At 37.8% G+C, this 17,763-nt stretch overlaps 2 protein-coding genes across 2 annotated transcripts; both read left to right on the top strand.

Moving 5' to 3' along the window:
- The first annotated feature begins 3,046 nt into the window (after nt 1-3,046).
- Nucleotides 3,047-5,746, top strand: cbx8a (chromobox homolog 8a (Pc class homolog, Drosophila)). Its single transcript, XM_026916600.3, has 5 exons — nt 3,047-3,201; nt 3,377-3,420; nt 3,798-3,863; nt 3,958-4,024; nt 4,331-5,746. The coding sequence occupies exons 1-5, from the start codon at nt 3,133-3,135 to the stop codon at nt 5,156-5,158; spliced, it is 1,074 nt and encodes a 357-aa protein (XP_026772401.3). The 5' UTR covers nt 3,047-3,132; the 3' UTR covers nt 5,159-5,746.
- A 2,803-nt stretch (nt 5,747-8,549) lies between these two features.
- On the top strand, nt 8,550-14,484 carry LOC113528416 (meteorin-like protein). The gene is made up of 4 exons (XM_026916951.3): nt 8,550-9,196; nt 10,191-10,591; nt 12,098-12,157; nt 12,991-14,484. Exons 1-4 carry the CDS (start codon nt 9,105-9,107, stop codon nt 13,308-13,310), a joined length of 873 nt encoding a protein of 290 aa, XP_026772752.2. The 5' UTR covers nt 8,550-9,104; the 3' UTR covers nt 13,311-14,484.
- The last annotated feature ends 3,279 nt before the right edge of the window (nt 14,485-17,763 follow it).

A 17,763-nucleotide genomic window follows, 5' to 3' on the forward strand; every position in this document is an offset into this window, starting at 1 on the left:
TTACAATAATTTGCATTGACTCAGAATTTTGTTAGTGAGCTAAAAAACATCCAGCACAAGTCTGTCCTGCAGTGTAGCTGTAGCACAAGAGCAAGACAAGCAAAAGAGAGGGGATGAAACAGCCATTAATGTAATATATTACAGTAGATTTCCACTGTGTGCTGTATTATTAAAATAAAAATTATTTATTTATTTATTTATTTAATGCAAAGTATAGAATTTGTCAAAGGTACTGTTTGGGGCATGGGCTTGGTCTTTCACTTAAATGCCATAGAAAGGTTCAGTGCATCATGTAGCTTCATGCCATTTTTCATGTCGCTCTAAATATAATCATCATAATCAGAGTTATTTACATTTTAGTTAATATTACTCCAAACCAAACAAGTTTTGACATGATACTTAATAATATGTTATTTATTTGATTCTAAACCTTTAATAGGAAATGAGTCAATTTTGCAGCATGTTCTTTTCTTTCTTTCTTTCTTTCTTTCTTTCTTTCTTTCTTCCTTTCTTTCTTTCTTTCTTTCTTTCTTTCTTTTTTTTTAAATTACACTTCTGGGTCACTCTGAGGTCTTTACTGTTTAAAATCACATATGACTTTAATACTTGATAGTTTATTTATTTATTTTTTTTAAATCTTAATCAGTTCATGGTAAGCTTGCAAAAAAATGTGTCTGAAAAATCTGGGTGTGTTGCACTTCAAGACTTGTCATAGAATTGGGGTTGTGTTTTTATATGTATAGTTTTTCCTCAGAGACCTGCACAAACAGACTCACAAGTTCTTTTTGTTCATCCAGAGTTTAAAATGTGCAACAATTTTTTTATTGACAACTCTAACAGCTGTTGGGATAACTCAAAAATCTTACAGCACAATTCTTTTTGATGACACAACTCTTTATGCTTTCAGATATTAGTGTAAAAAAACCTACTTTGGACAATTTGATTTTCACAAGCTGTCAAAGTAAAAACCTGTAGTCATGTTGACAGATATTAATTTCATATCTGAAATTTATTTATTTATTTTTTTAAAATATGGTCAAAAGCTTATTCTACCAGCAGCTGACGTAACTAAAAAAAAACAAAAAACAATGCAAAACGTTATTTTTTGCTGACCCAATGCTCTAGTTTTAAATGTATATAAAAATCCCCCGGTGTAATCGAAATTTTCTAACGAAACACTCATCTGTAAATAACCTCTGCATCGCACACACACTTGTGCCTTTACAGCTTCCTGCTGATTTCAGAAAGGGTGTTTTAAACACCGACCTCAGTGGCATAAAGGCTAAACACTGAGCTAATCCTGAAATGTCTCTACAGTTTAATCAATTACTTAATTATTTAGCGTTCTGACATTATGATAATAGTCAACTATAATTAATTACTGACTGTAACAGTAATATATTCATTAAATCCTAATATTCGGGATACTGTAGCGCATCTCTGCATTTCAGATTAAATAAGACCTGAAAGAATATATGGATTCTTAAAAAAAAAAAAAGTAAAAAATAAATAAATAAATAAATAATAAGTAAAATTCTTTCCATATATATATATATATATATATATATATATATATATATATATATATATATATATATATATATATATATGTATAGGTCGCATCTCCCCACTAAAGACTTTCATTAGCGGGGGCCAAAAACGGGCCTCGTAAAGAAAAACAAGCAATACAGAACAACCACTGAGTTTGCTGTTTATCCACTGTGTCCTCTAAATTTTTCCACAATAATAAGAACTGTAATTTACAGCAATAGCTATTAAATAGAAAATTAATGTGTACTAATAACAACAACAGCAACAACAATAATTATAATAATATTTATTATTATAAATTATTATTATTATTATTATTATTATTATTATTATTATTATTATTGTTGTTGTTCTTGTTGTTCTTGTTGTTGTTGATTTTTTTTATCTTTAATTATTTCGTGAGACCCGCTGAGAATAAACAGGCTATTTATTTGAATACTCTTTTCTACTGACCTTGTTTTTAGGTTATAACCTACTTAACATCAGTTACTCAAAAATATATAATAATCACAATTTGTCCATGACTAGCAATTCGTTATGTAGCTATTATAGTTTTACTGAACGTCCCATGCGCATCAGCTGTAAGGCTCTTCAGGATTATTCTGGTTTTAACAAAGCCGGGATTTCAGCACAGTCTCAGCTCCAGTTTTATGCTGAGTGAGATGTTTTAACTCAGTAATCAGCAGGTCTGTGAATGTCACAATAATTGAGAAATTCTTGAGAATCAGAGCCCGACATGACAAGGCAACGTGTTACAGAGAAAGCAATGACTGGATTTAATTTATTTTTAATATGGTATGGGCCTAGTAAAATCTAGGCTTATGTCTATTTACTCAAAACATAAACGAAAGAAAATGATTTTGGAAAAAATGTGTACAGCTTTTGATCAGTATAATGTGTAAACTTTAGGCTGTAGATAAACATGTGGCCAGATTAAAAGAGTGGCCACATACAAGCACTCATAAAGTCACCTATACTTTTATTATTATTGTTATTATTATTAACAAAAACATTAGACTGTGAACATTCACACTGTTACCAAGAACACTCCAAAATGTAGGGGACAGACACCTGAACCCTGAACGAAATAGTGCTGTGTTGGCAGTGTAAATGTGACCAGTGGCTCTGTGTAACCCGGGCTGCTTGTTTATTCAGCACTGCAGGGCACATTTGACGACAAACAGGCTAATGGGCCTAAAACAAAACTGAGCGTGGGCTGCCTGATCCATGTTTTTTTCTCCTTTGTTTTTCAAAGGCAACCGAAATTAAACTTCGCCCTGCAACCAAATTTAAAAACATGAACGACAGCCAAATTTCCACCGAGCTGTACTCAACCTTAAGCGCTATTTTATGGTTCGTCACTTCCTCGAAAAGACAGCGTGGCTCCTCCCCTCCCTTAGCAACTACATTCGCGTAGCAACGACTCGACCAATAGACTTATCCAAATACGGTCCCACCGACTCCGGTCCCATGGCAACAATTTAGAACGTGATGACGTCTCTTCAACGAGTATTATGGGCTGTCCGTGATCATACTGGCCGAGGTTGTGGCGGAGAAAAAAACCGTGGGACAGAAGTAAACATGGAGCTCTCCGCCGTCGGGGAGAGGGTTTTCGCGGCCGAATCCATCATCAAGCGACGCATAAGAAGAGTATGTGTAGAACTTTTGCTGTTTGCTACACTGTGTTTGCTTTTGTTATAACGAAGGTTTGAGATTCGTTCATGTCCTGAAGGTTTGGCAAGTTGAACGTTGAAAGCTAGCTAGCTAGCGAGCCTAGCATGCTAATTGACTGGCCGTGTTTTAGCTGTCATGCGTTCTCTTGCAGGGGCGGATGGAGTATCTGGTGAAATGGAAAGGCTGGTCTCAGAAGTGAGTAGCACAAACCCTGTGTGTCATGGAGGCGAGCTGCTGCACTGGTATTTGTCTAGTCCGCTAACGCTAACGGTAGAAGCTGCTACTAAGCTGAATGCTAGCAGTTCAGAACCCGAAGCGGTGCGTAACGGGCTTCGGTACTCGGTGCTAAAACGTTAGCTGACGTTATATGGCCAACTGTGGGGTTAGCATAGTCGCTAATTCACGGAAAGTATGAGCTGATTCACTTGCTGGTGTGTTAGATGCAGATTACTCACGGTTCGTTTAAACTGAATGCTTAGTTTTTTTTTGTTTGTTTGTTTGTGTGTGTGTGTGTTTTTTTTTTTTTTTTTGTAAAACTGCGTTGGTGGTATTGATGCACATTTTCGTTACAGATACAGCACCTGGGAGCCAGAGGAAAATATTCTGGATGAACGTCTGTTCGCTGCTTTCGAGGAGAGGTTAGTGCACTTTTCTACTGCATTATCCAAAGTCTTCTTATAAATACTATCTGCCTCTTGATTAACAGCTGTCACTGTGTGTTTTTCCTTACAGAGAGCGGGAGAGAGAATTATATGGGCCTAAAAAGAGAGGACCGAAACCAGAAACTTTCTTATTGAAGGTGAGAAAATGTAGTTTCTGTGTAAACACACTGCACCCCTTAACAAATGATTTAACCACTTGGTTTTAACCTGAGATCCATTCCTTGTCTGATCTCAATTTGTTATATGAAATTATTCGTTATTTTATGATTAAGGGTTTGATATACATACATCTTTACCATGTTTGCCATCTAAGCCCTGGGCAGATCTTTGAGAAGAGATTGAATCATGTCTTCTTACCTGAACCAGTTTGCTTACATATTTGTTTGGGTAATAAACATTAACTGGATATATGCACTGATCATTTTTTAAAAATATAATTACAGGCGAAGGCTAAAGCCAAAGCCAAAAGTGACGAATTCCGAAGAGAAATGTCACGAGAGATTAGAGTTTCGTTCCCCGTCGCAGAACCAGTTGTCACACCTCGAGCTCGAGAAGGGCTAAGAACAGTCGTACCTACTATCTTCCCTCCAAGCACTGTCAACAGGGGAGAAAGTGTCCGTGTTCGATCGCCAGAGCCAGAGAGGAGATCTCGACCTCCTGTATCTCCAACACACGCCCTTATGGACGCAGTTAATACACCAAAAAAGAGAGGACCAAAACCAAAGTTGCGTTTCCCTGTTAGTGCCCCTAGCAGCAGTTGTTCTCCCACTGATCCTGTTAAGAGGAGAGCAGATGAACATTTATCTTTTATTCCAACAAAAATTTCCAGGCCTGCTCATCATTCAGGAGAAACATCCAACTGCAGTGTTATCCAGTTAACTCAGAGGTTTCAAGCAGAAAGCGGTAAGCCTCCAAAACAGCTCGCTTGTGGATCAAGTAGCGGCGTTGCTCTTGGAGGCACTCTGCGAAAAACAGCTCATGATATTCTGGGACATGGCACAAAGCACTTCTCAAGTGGCCCATCAGTTCCACACACCAAGAGGAAACATCTTTCCAAGAACAGTTTATTTCAGCCTGATGACCTGCCCATCGATCACTTGTCTCCGAAATACCCTGTACCACAGAATCATGGAGATGAAGACGAGGAATCCTGGACTCCGTGCCTGAATAACATGGAGAAAATTATCGTGACAGATATAACCAGTAACTCATTGACTGTAACGATTAAGGAGAGCTCCACAGACCAAGGCTTCTTCAAAGAACAGAGATGACTTGTGTACTTCTTGGTCAGCTGATGAAATTGCTATGAAATATTATCTATCCATTAACAGCCTATGTTTCTATCATTTCTAGACTAACTGTACAGCACGTCTTGCAATCTATATGTAAATATGTAACAAAAAGAAAATAGTCAGCATATACATTTCCATTCATATTTTCTATGAAAATGAAGTTTATTTTTTTACTTCCCAAGGTATCTGTAATTGTCCAGAGATCAGTTTGTATCAGTTTGCCTATGTCAGCTGTAGTGCGGGTGTAAAGGCGCACAATGTCGCCTAAACGCACTGCATTGACTACGTGCGAAACTGCATACTAGCGTACTAGATAGTAAACCTGCCGTGCAGCGCGTGCTGTGCTTATATACTGCGTAGTACGCTAGTATGGATTTCGCGTGTACAGGCGCTGGGCCTCTTTCAACGCACGGCACCTTTTATCCAGGGGGACCAGTAAGATCCTCCTGTATTATCCCCTGTGTTCTTTATTGTATTGTGTGAATAGAGTTTGTGGATATTTGAAGGTCTAGCATTGTCGTGTATTAAAGCACAAAGTAAATATGAATATAAATGCTGACCAAACCATGGAAAGTGTCTGAATGTTGCCTGTAGTCTGAAGAGCGCTCCAGGAATCGTTACGCTTTTGACCTGCATATTAATTACAGTTGCTTAACCTATTTTCTGATTATATTTTGTAAACCTAAAAAGCAAAAGAATTTCCTATTAGTCATGGAGAGAAAAAAAGTGACTATGGTGTAAGAACGAAATATTTCCATTAGATGATCCAAGAAAAAAAAATACCCCACAAAACCCACACAAGATTTATTTATTAAAAAAATTTTTTTAAATCAATATTCAATACTGAGATGAGCTATTAGTCACTGTTAGTCACTGCATTGTTAATCATTACATTTTTGTGTTTTTCTTTTCCCCACTGCTTTAAAACAGTCGCCTGAACAGTCACTAAAATAAAAGCAAGAAAGAAAGAAAGAAAGAAAAACTAGGTGCGCTCTCGCGCGTGCTGATCATATTTCAGTTTAATATGCATGTATACGTACAATAGCACGGTGGTTTAGGTATTCCTGAATAATGTACAATGCTGACTAAACAGTTACGAATTGGCACGAATTTCCCTGAGTTCACAGGGAACTTTAAAAGTGCTTAAAGCGGATGCGTGACAGGAGAAATGAAAACTCGGGTTTTTTTTAGTCGGGTCTCAGTAGGGAGTGTGCATCTGCTAGCAGAGAAAGCGTGTAGTGTTTCAGCTCCCGCTGTGTGCTTCTCTCTTTCCATCACTCGTCTTGTTTAAGTGGCGGTTTGATCGATGCGGTCTCGGTTCCGGTTGAAAAAAAATCGCATTTTCGGTTTGACGGTTATGCCTACCTCATATAGGGCTTTCAAAACACTTCGTGTGTATAACAAATACAAAATAAGCACACTTTAAATAAAGCAGAGCTTCCCTGAACTCTCCCACTGATCAGCTAGTTTTCACAGGCGGAAAAAAAAATTAGAAAAGAAAAAAAAAAAAATCCGATTTGTAGTCTAAGGTTTTTTAGTCTAAGTGGTCACTATGCACAAGCTTAATGCAGCTTGAATTATCTCTGAGACTATTTCTGTGAGCTGATATGAGCTAGCATGTAGAGCCTAATTAAAACTGAAAAGAAAAAAGAAAAAGAAAGAGAAGCTACCAGTTTTGTTAAAATAATAATAATAATAATAATAATAATAATAATAATAATGATGATCACAGGCCTAATGCTGCTTCTTTTATCAAATTCTCCTAAAATGGACTATAAATGTATTAAGATGGCATAACTGTGGCATGATGAAGCCTGAAATATTATAGTCTATTTAAGTGATAAGGGCAAAAATGCTGAAAGGTGAAAACATACTTTTTTTTACTTATTATTATTATTATTTTTTGTATATATATATTCATTTTTGTATATATATATATATATATATATATATATATATATATATATAAAGATATGTAGCCTAGAAAGCTTGAAACTGATGAATTTTCAGGGATTAAACTCAGAAATAAAAGTATAAAACTGTACTTTTGCTTGTCTCTGTAGTTCCCTGGACTGACAGAACTACTTTTGTGCCTTTACCGTGTATCTTTTACTTGAAAACGTGAATATAGAGTAAATTAAATAATTATAATAATTTAAGGTACAGTATTGGACCTTAAGGACCAGGACCTTTATTCTAAGAGAGCTGTAAGAGCACAGTTTATAGACAGACACTAAGAGCACTGAGCAGCTCCCGGTAATGATCAGCGCAGAGAGCAGCTGAGCTACAGGCTGGGGCTGGTATCTGAGAGTGTGTGTGTTTCACACACCGCTCTGCGGTTTATTGTGCTTTTCCCCCGCACGGCTGCAGTGTTTTAGGGCTTTTTCGTTTCAGATTCGACTGAACTTAAATCGGGAAAAGCCCTGGGGACATCCACTGCTTTATGTCATTCGGAAATGTTGCTCACAGATCTGTCAGAATCTAGTTCTGACTTTAATCCTGATTTAATTCCTATTCCCTGATGAGTTTTCAAAACCGCACAAATCCACAAGATGTCGCCATGACCTCACTTCAAAAGAATGCACCAAAAAAAAAAAAAAAAAAAAATCCCACTGCTGAATTAACTCTTTAATTAACACCTGAAGGATTCATTAACTCGATGTGGACACAAATAGGCTGAAGTTCTCTCTACACACACCTTTCCCTTCAGTTCAGTACACAGTGAGTGTTTAGCTTCAGTTCGGAGTTAATAAGTTAATAATAAACATAAAAGGAGTATTATAGTCCATATAAAGCGTTGCTTACACCCGAACAGGCTCGTTAGTCACGTGTCTTGGTGAATTAATAGTGCATCCTGAAATAGAGCTTCGGATTAAGTTTCCCCTTCTTCCGTTTTCAGCCCCTTCCCACATCTACACATGTGTAATACACGCGGAAGGTCGTCTCATATGTCAACTCCTTCAACTGTTTTATTTGAACTCAGATATCCGAGTGCTGACCTGCTAAACCAGCCTGAATTAATCACAACTAATGAACTTTGCCTTGTAAAGCAGTAGTGAGGACACCAGCAGGGATTTACTGTAGTACTACAGCTAAAGACACACACACACACACACACACACACACACACACACACACACACATATATATATATATATATATATATATATATATATATATATATATATATATATATAGAGAGAGAGAGAGAGAGAGAGTATATTGTATATTGTCTATATGTATGTATATTTATATGTAATATGTAATATGTATGTATTTTGTTCTAAGATTTCAGTCTGATGAAACCCCTTAAATGAGTGTCTCATGTGAAGTGGGATGTTATCCCTGGGATATACTTCTAATATTCAGATATAAAATTGTGCAATAACATGTACAGTTTAATGATTTTGGACTTTTAGTTACTGAACTAGATGAGAGAGATCATGCATACTGTATATCCGGCAGGAAGAAGGGAAGAAGTAAAGTTTAGTAAATTTAAAATAAAAGCATAAAGCATATAAAAACATATACAGGCCTATCGGGCTTTGTCTTATACACCAAGATCGGGTAGCCTATAGGGGAAGAAAAGATTTGTGTAATTATAACAACACATTTGAATGAACTCAGTCTGAGTCTGTCTGTCTGTCTAATGAGCCGATGCAGAAGGGTTAGAGCTAAACCCCAGAGGATCTGCACAGAGAAGCAGTGTGTTAACTTGATAAATGTCAGTGCCTGAGGGTGGAGTCGACCTCCTCACCCTGTCTTAGGGGAGAGAAGCTGTAAAGCCGCCCCTGTATGCAGTATGGACAGGGTTGTTCACCTCACTAACCAGTGCACCACTTCCTGGAGATGTGCAGCATGCTGATGCTGTACAGCACAATGTTTCACCATCATTGCCGCTTCGCCGACATTCATCTGGACTGATATGTCACCCAGAGGAAGCTGGTTACTGCAGCACTTGCACACATTGTGTTTTCTGACGTCCTGTACAGCAGATTTGTGCAACTGGAGAGGAAGGTAAGAATCACACGGCTCCTATGTGATTAATGTAAACGTGCTTTACTGATACACACTGGTAATGTTTTGTTATTGTGGACTTTGTGTGTAAAGTGCTAGATCACTGATCAGAAAAGACCTTCGCAGTCACACAGCGCGAAAAGCACCCTGTATCATTTACTGCAAGGCTAGGCATTTTTCATCCATTTATTTATTGCCTCTTTGTTTCTTTTTCTATCTATCTATCTATCTATCTATCTATCTATCTATCTAATTATTTATTTATTATCTGTTTCTTTATCTATCTATCTATCTATCTATCTATCTATCTAATTATTTATTATCTGTTTCTTTATCTATCTATCTATCTATCTATCTATCTATCTAATTATTTATTTATTGTTTGTTTCTTTATCTATCTATCTATTTATCTATCTATCTATCTATCTATCTATCTATCTATCTATCTATTGTCTGTTTCTTCATCTATCTATCTATCTATCTATCTATCTATCTATCTATCTATCTAATTATTTATTTATTGTTTGTTTCTTTATCTATCTATCTATCTATCTATCTATCTATCTATCTATCTATCTATCTATCTAATTATTTATTATCTGTTTCTTTATCTATCTATCTATCTATCTATCTATCTATCTATCTATCTATCTATCTATCTATCTATTTATTGTTTGTTTCTTTATCTATCTATCTATCTATCTATCTATCTATCTAATTATTTATTTATTGTTTGTTTCTTTATCTATCTATCTATCTATCTATCTATCTATCTATCTATCTATCTATCTATCTATTGTCTGTTTCTTCATCTATCTATCTATCTATCTATCTATCTATCTATCTATCTATCTATTGTCTGTTTCTTCATCTATCTATCTATCTATCTATCTATCTATTTACATTTAATCGATAATTCTATACTTATGTGTAAAGGTATAGTAATTAGATAAGTTTTGTTTGTTTGTTTGTTTGTTTGTTTGTTTGCACGCAGTGGTCTGGTGGGCTCGAGAGAGGTCTCTGGGTCGGTGCAGCAGGTGCGGCTTCGCTGTTCCGCAGGTTCGGTCACGTGGTTTTCCCCGCGCCACGCTCTGCGGGTCGTGCTGCAGCCGAACGTGTGGAGCGCGCGCCATGCGGCCGTGTGCGTTAAAGCGCTGCGGGGCTTCCGCGGTGCCGCGGTGTACGTGGAGCGGACGGCGAGCCTGGAGCTCCTGCTGCAGGACGGGGAGTCTCCGGAGCAGGTGCGCTGCTTCCGCCCGCACAAAGCGCAGGGTGCCGCCATCTTTCTTCAGGCCAGCCCGCAGAGTCACGCGGGTCCGAGTGTCGTCGGGTTCCGGTATGAACTGCTGCGTGAGAATAGCAGCGCTACAGAGGTTCAAACAAACACACTGCAAGGTAAAGAAACTCTGTCCAGTTATTAAATCACTTCTTCATTTATTTCTATGAATTAACGATTAATTAGCAATTAATGCACACACACACACCGTCCACTTTAATAGGAACACCTGTAAATCTGATCATTCATGCAATAATCTAAACAGCCAATCACGTGGCAGCAGCGCAATGCATAAAATCATGTAGGTCAAGAGTTCAGTTAATGCTCACATGCACCAAACATCAGAATGGGGAAAAATCTGATCTCAGTGACTTTGTCCATGGCGTGGTTATTCCAGATGGGCTGGTCTGAGTATTTCAGAAACCACTGATTTGCTGGGATTTTCACAGACGACAGCAGCTTCTAGGCTTTACACCTAGAAAGCTGTGGAAGACTAACATCTAGTGAGAGGCAGTTCTATAAGCCAAAATGCCTTAATGATACGAGAGGTCAGAGAAGAATGGCTAGACAAATAAGCATCCTTTACAACCACGGTGAGCAGAAAAGCATCCCAGTACGCACAACACATTTAACCTTGAGGTGGATGAGCTACAACAGCAGGAGACCACATCAGGTCTTTTTCCACTATTCGACTGTCCCGTTTTGTTGAGCGTACATACATTCCTGTCGGCTTATACCAGTCTGGTCATTCTCAGCTGATCTCTCTCATAAACTATGTGTTTAAGCCCACAGAACTGCCACTTACTGGATGTCTGAGTGAGAAAATCCCAGGAAATCAGCAGTTTCTGAAATACTCAAACCAACAACCATTCCACGGTCAAAGTCCCTGAGATCACATTTTTCTCAGTTCTGGTGTTTGAACTTTAACTGAAGCTTGTTTTCATTATGTGTATCACCCGTATCTGTTTCAAACACTGCATAACCTTTAATAAGAAACATTTTAAGGATGTTCCTCCTCCTTCCTTTTCAATGTAGATGAAAAGCACATGCTGGCCATAGCAGATATATATGTTGTTTTTGCTATTAGTTTTTCTTCTGCACAGTCAGAAAATCAAGGCAGTGGTCTCAACCTGAATTGATGAAAAGATGGCAAATGCTTCTTAAATTCCACAGACTTCAAGTCATTGTGTGTGTATATGAGGGTGTGTTATTCATGTCAAATGCTAAGACAGATGCTGGTGTTTGCTTGACTACCGCTCTCCCATCACTGACAAAGAAGAATTCGCATTTCTGCCACACACTTGCTTGCTGAGGGACTGCTCAGTAGTCTATACAATAATAGGATCAGACAAAAGTCAAATTGCTTTCTGCACACACACACACAGGCAGGCGTTGACTTTTGAGATTATATACCGCATGCCTTACATTCCTAAAGGCTCCTTGGATGCCTCTCTAGCAGATGCCGAGTATTCTCTAATACAATGTACTGAAAATTTAATTAGATTTCTCCCCTCGCACACACTGCTGCTCTTGACAAAGTATGTTTTGTGTCACTTGATGATGCTATCTGATGCTGTCTTCCTTACTTTGTCTCAAATAATCGACCTCTCTGTCTGCATTCACAGCTGCCTGTCGGCCGTGCAATGACTTGGAGATACTGAAAGCCATCTGTAGCAGTGACTTTGGTGAGTGTGTTTATTTCAGCTATCCTACCCTGACTTTTATATTATGAATATCTATTTTGTTTAGTAATTCACTGTGATTTGTCTAATATAAAATGATAATAGAACCATATGCAAATAGCAAGCTGAGATTCCTGTATGATAAATAGGGTACTGTCAGAGATGACACATAATCACTCTTTTTTGAACACATATTGTATATTTGTATGTGAGAGTTTTGCAGGTATTTCTGTCTTTTTTTCCCCTGTATGTTTAGTAATTGACTGGATTTTGACAAATCATTAATAATAGGATGATATCAGTAACCACATACAAACAAACCGTTTTGAATTGGTCTCATATATCAGAGTAGTCATTCTCTGTCTTGGATGTGAAGAGTAATTTATTCCATGAATGGCTACATGCAGGGCGAGGCCCTGATTTGTTCCCAGCAAGTGGGCCCTGGCAGATGTGAGGGCTCTGCAATACACAACAGGAGGCACATGGCTTTAAGGCCTGCAACAGAGCAAAAGCAGCGGCTCCTTTTAACTCACGCCTTGTATAGGCTGACCCTTGAACCCTAATCTCACAAATTGCCATCGGACACTTTTTGATGATAGGAAATGAGCTGCCTAATGAAAGTGTAACTGCTGACATGGAGTGAACAGGCTTTGGTTTGAAGGAAAGTGTGTGGAAAGGATTCATCATCAGTCAGATTTCTTTTTTAAAAAAGGAAATAAGCAAAGGAGTGCACGAAACTCTTAATACCTGTAATACATGTTGCTTACATACTACATATATACTATTGCTTTAGGAATAAAATTTAAAAATCCATGTACCATTTTCTACTCTACTAGTGGTCCGTGGCTCCATAAGCAACGTATCCCATGATTCTGAGCGGCAGACCTCCGTGGTAGAGATGCAGAATGGCAGGGTGTATCGACAAAGGAGCGGAGTGTTTGAGAGAGAGCCAGACGTCTCAGGCTCCTGGCATGGGCACATCCACACACTTCTGCAGTGCGGCGTTAAAGCAGGAGCTGGTCAGTTCCTCTTCACCGGAGCTGAACTCTTTGGGGAGGCTTGGCTTGGCTGTGCTCCTCGATTTAAAGACTTCCAGGCCCTCTATCATTCAGCCAAGAGGGCGCATCAGATGCCATGTGATTTTTCCATAGACTGAGGAGAAGATTCTTCAGATTTTCTGTAATAGTAATTTAGTAACTGTTCAAGGCTATTTGAGGAGAAATTGACACTTGGAGCAGACCAAAGGCATGACATGATGGATCATTACTTTTTCTCTTTTTGAATTCTCTAAAGCAAAAGCTTATTTTTTTTTTTTTTGCTAAAGCAAGAGCTTTGTTACTCAGACGTTCTTTATGTGACCCCATTCACTAACTTTTTCAAAGAGCCATTCAAAGGTTAAACAGAATACCATCAATGCCAATTGTGGTATATCATTTAAAAGGACATGGTGTGGGGGTTGATATGTGTGTGTGTGTGTACCTATATGTGTCTGAGATGATATTTAACATTTTGTATTAATATACAGTTTTTTAACCAGCTTTGCAGTTTAGAAAGAATATGTAGGCTTTATGTAGTCACAATGACATTATTGAAAATATCTATTCAATCATTATGGTTGTATACAGGGTATAAATGTGTTATTAAAATGCTATCTTGAATATGGACTGAGATTAGAGATTCTTGAATATTCATAAATTTTAATGTAGACACATGGTCATATGGTTTTTACTTATTTGTAATAAAGTCATTGTTAATATTGTTCAGCACTTGGATAATGGCATCTAAAAAAGCAGTTTTTTATTTAAATAAACAGAAAAACTGAATTTTGTTATTAATGACCCCAATTGAATAAGATACTTGAGTTCAATCTAATCTATATATATAAAAGAGCGGCCGTTTTGGAGATGCTCTGACCCAGTCGTCTAGCCATCACAATTTGTCAAAAGTTGCAAACATCCTACACTTGCCCATTTTTCCTGCTTCCAACACATCAACTTGCATTGTAATACCATTGTATTGAGATAAGCATTGTTATTCACTTCACATGTCAGTGGTTTTAATGTTATGGCTGATCAGTGTATGTCGAATTGTCTTTATATCAGTGTTGATTCCAGATACATTATGTTATATTATATTATATTATATTATAAACCTTTTTTTTTTAAAACCTGCTGATAGATCTACTTCACTTTATGTGATGAGTCTAAGTGTGTCTTTTGTCTTCCTTCATATATCTTTTTTTTGAATGTCCCACCACATAATGAGTCTTGTTGCAACAAGCAGGACTCAGACAGTACTGTCTTCAGTGCTAACTCTGCCTTTTCTGTTGTGGTCCACATCTCTTTATGACCAGGATCCTTTGTAATCAGGGTCCTCTGTGAATGGGCTAGACCTAGCAGAAAATGATATACAAATGTGTCTAAGATAGAGAAAGCTCAGACACTGCTGAATTGACCTATTCTCTGGGGCTTGGTGGTCTGAAGTCATGGTTTTGGAAAGCTGGCTAAACAGATGTGAACAACTCTGGATCCAAGACTATAGATCCTGTCAGTGGGCCCCTCCCAGAAAAGGAACAATTAATTGACTTTATTCCATTCCTTTTCTTCCTGCTCCACACTTCTACTTGGCTGAGCAGGATTCACAAATTGCTGTCTTAGGCCTTTCTGGCGACTAAATAGCTGCCAATGAAAGTGTAAATGACTTCGGAGTGAATGCAGATTTCACAATAGCACCACCGCCACAAGTCTGTGACCGACATAATGATCATTGTCATCACGGCTGTCAGCCAGGAGGCTCTGGGGCCCATGAATGTAGAAGAGAATTCAGAGAAGGAGAGCAGATTATCCACTCTTTTTTTTATTTCTTTCTGATTGCTCTGTGCAGTGGAGATTATCCAATTTGACAAAGTTAATCCTTTGTGCTCAATTTTTTCAGTATAAACCGAAGAAAATGAACCCTATTACACCATATTTTGTTTCTTTCCACGAATTCAATGTTTTTTTAACTTAAAGTCATAAAAATAGTAAAATGATTTATTAAAATAGCATAGAGTAAGAAAGCTCCACTCTTTTCTGTAATGAGTTAGTAAGTTGGTTGATACCATTAAAACTATAGAAATGAAGGTACACTATGCTAACTCTATAAACTTATACTATCTATATAAATTTATACTACCGCTATAAAGCTCTAAGCTAACTAGTTCATTTGTCTTTGTAGAGCACTAAACAAGTGCTTAACTGGGTTTTGTCTAGAAGTTAATTGGGTGGGTGGTTTTATGGGTTAGTACTGACGCCAATCATATGGTGTTCCCTGCAAGTGATGCTACTATATTTTCCCCTCCAGATCTATCTGGTCTTGTACAGATCTGTCTCGACTTGTAATATGTTGTGCAGATGTTTTTTAAGGTGGGTTATGCCTTGAAAATTTGGAATATACAGACCAGTGAAAAATTAAAGGAAAAATCACTGGCTCTGTTATGCTGTAGGGGCATTTTGCTGCACAGACTTGTCCCCTTAGCGGGAACATTTACTCCAACTCAACACAAGGTTATCGGAGATTTATACTATGATGTAACATTTTTATCATGGTGGGAGTGGTCTCTTCCAGGAAGAGGGTACATGGAATATTTTGATGAGTATGATGTAAAGCATAAGCTACGATCTTCCAAATCACAAACCAGTTGCACACCTGTGGGACATTTTGGGCTGAATTGTTAGACAGTGCTCTCCACCACCATCATCAAAACACCAACTGAGAGAATATCTGTTGAAAGAATGGTGGTCTAGAGTTATATAAAATCTATGTCAAGGCACACTGAAGCTGTTGTAGAAGCTTGTAGTGGCTCAACACCTTATTTAGACACTTTATGTTGGTTTTTCCTTTAATTTGTCCCTTGTCAATTTTTTTTGTTTAATTTGTTATCTATTTGTGTATAAGAAGGTTCCTTTTCTTTTTGAAAAATACATAATAATAATGTAATGTATAAGTAATGTAAAGAAAAATCTGAAAATCTCTAGAGTAAAATACATAATCATATATGGGAGTGATATTTTACTATAATTAACTGGAAAATGCATTTATTGCTCTAATACACATTTGCATTTGATAAAACCTTCAATGTCTTTTCCAAGACATATTCAAATGTTCAAGAAACTGTAATATTATATACAAAATGTACTTACTGCCAACTACTGAATTTCCTGGCATGAATCCTGCAACCACATCTGTATGCATCTGTCAGGCAGCTACGGAAATTAATTCTTTATTTAGTTTATGTCCATCCACTATTGTTATACTCAGCCTTGGGCGTTTGGTTCCAGTCCGAGCCCCATCTGCCAGACTTCCCACAGCGGAGGCAGTTTTGTGGTGGAACTGGCCAGGGATCTCAGGGGAGCGCAATGCCCCTGGCCCGGAAGACCGGCGGGAGTTCTCCCTACAGGCTGGCTAATTGGTTTAGAGTACCGCCTGCCAAGCTTTCCCATGTGGGCCACTGCTGTGCTGCTGCACAATGTGAAACAGCATGACAGCCATCCACTCAGTCAATCCTTTCACTGCCTCTACTCCACAGAGGAAGCAGAGCCACACACAAAAGCAAAATCTGATACTGGCTCTGTCATCTCTGAACAAAATGCCTCCTTTCCTCTTCGTCCTTGGTTTGTAATTGAGTTTTGCTGCAACTTCATTGACAGAATTCTTCTTCTTTCAATTCATAAGGTAATGAGGAGCGGGATCCAGCCTCAACATGAGCAAAATGCATGTCAGCTTTATTGATCACACCTGACTCTGTGTTCTGTGTGAGACACTTCCCATGGTAATTCAGCAACCACTTTTAATCCATCAATAAAATGCTTTAATATCATTAGCAAAATTGGTCATGTCCACACATTCCCCTTTATCTCACTGCAAATACCGTCTTTGAGCTCTGGACAAAGTATTCAAAACATTTAAAATGTTAATGAAAGGAGGCTGTAATCAATTTAAATGTTAAAAGTTTGACTAATCCAGGCAGATGAGTACTCTATAAACTGAATTAACCAGTCACAAGCCCTTTTTCCCCCTTTTTACTGCTTGGGTTTTGGCAGAGAAAAAGCAGATTTACACATTCAGATTTTAATAATGCGTTCCAAATTTTAATAAAGCATTACAACCATATTTTAAGTGAAATGGTTCCTTATTATGAATATCAGAGGATCTTCACCCATCTAACCATTATAAAGGGAAAAGCTCCACATATCCATCATTTATAAGGTTGGCTAAACACCATGAAATTGTTTGAATTGTTAGACACATTAAATCAGATAAAATTCAGGGTTTTTTTTTTTCAAATGTAAGAATTTACCCTTGCATCCTATTAAAAAAAGGACAGCCTGGGTTCTGATGGCTTAATATACAACAGTGCATATAAATGTTGCTAGCCTTCACTCCCAACACATATCAATGAGCCTTGGGCACCCATGACATTTAACCATGGCATGGTTGTTGGTGCAAGATGAGCTGGTTTGAGTATTTTAGAAACTGCTGATCTCCTGATAATTTTACACACAAGAGTCTCTAGCTTTTACACAGAATGGTGTGAAAACAAAAAACTGATTGAGTGATAGTTCTGTGAG

Source organism: Pangasianodon hypophthalmus, chromosome 13 (assembly GCF_027358585.1).
Source record: "Pangasianodon hypophthalmus isolate fPanHyp1 chromosome 13, fPanHyp1.pri, whole genome shotgun sequence".
NCBI lineage: Eukaryota > Metazoa > Chordata > Actinopteri > Siluriformes > Pangasiidae > Pangasianodon > Pangasianodon hypophthalmus.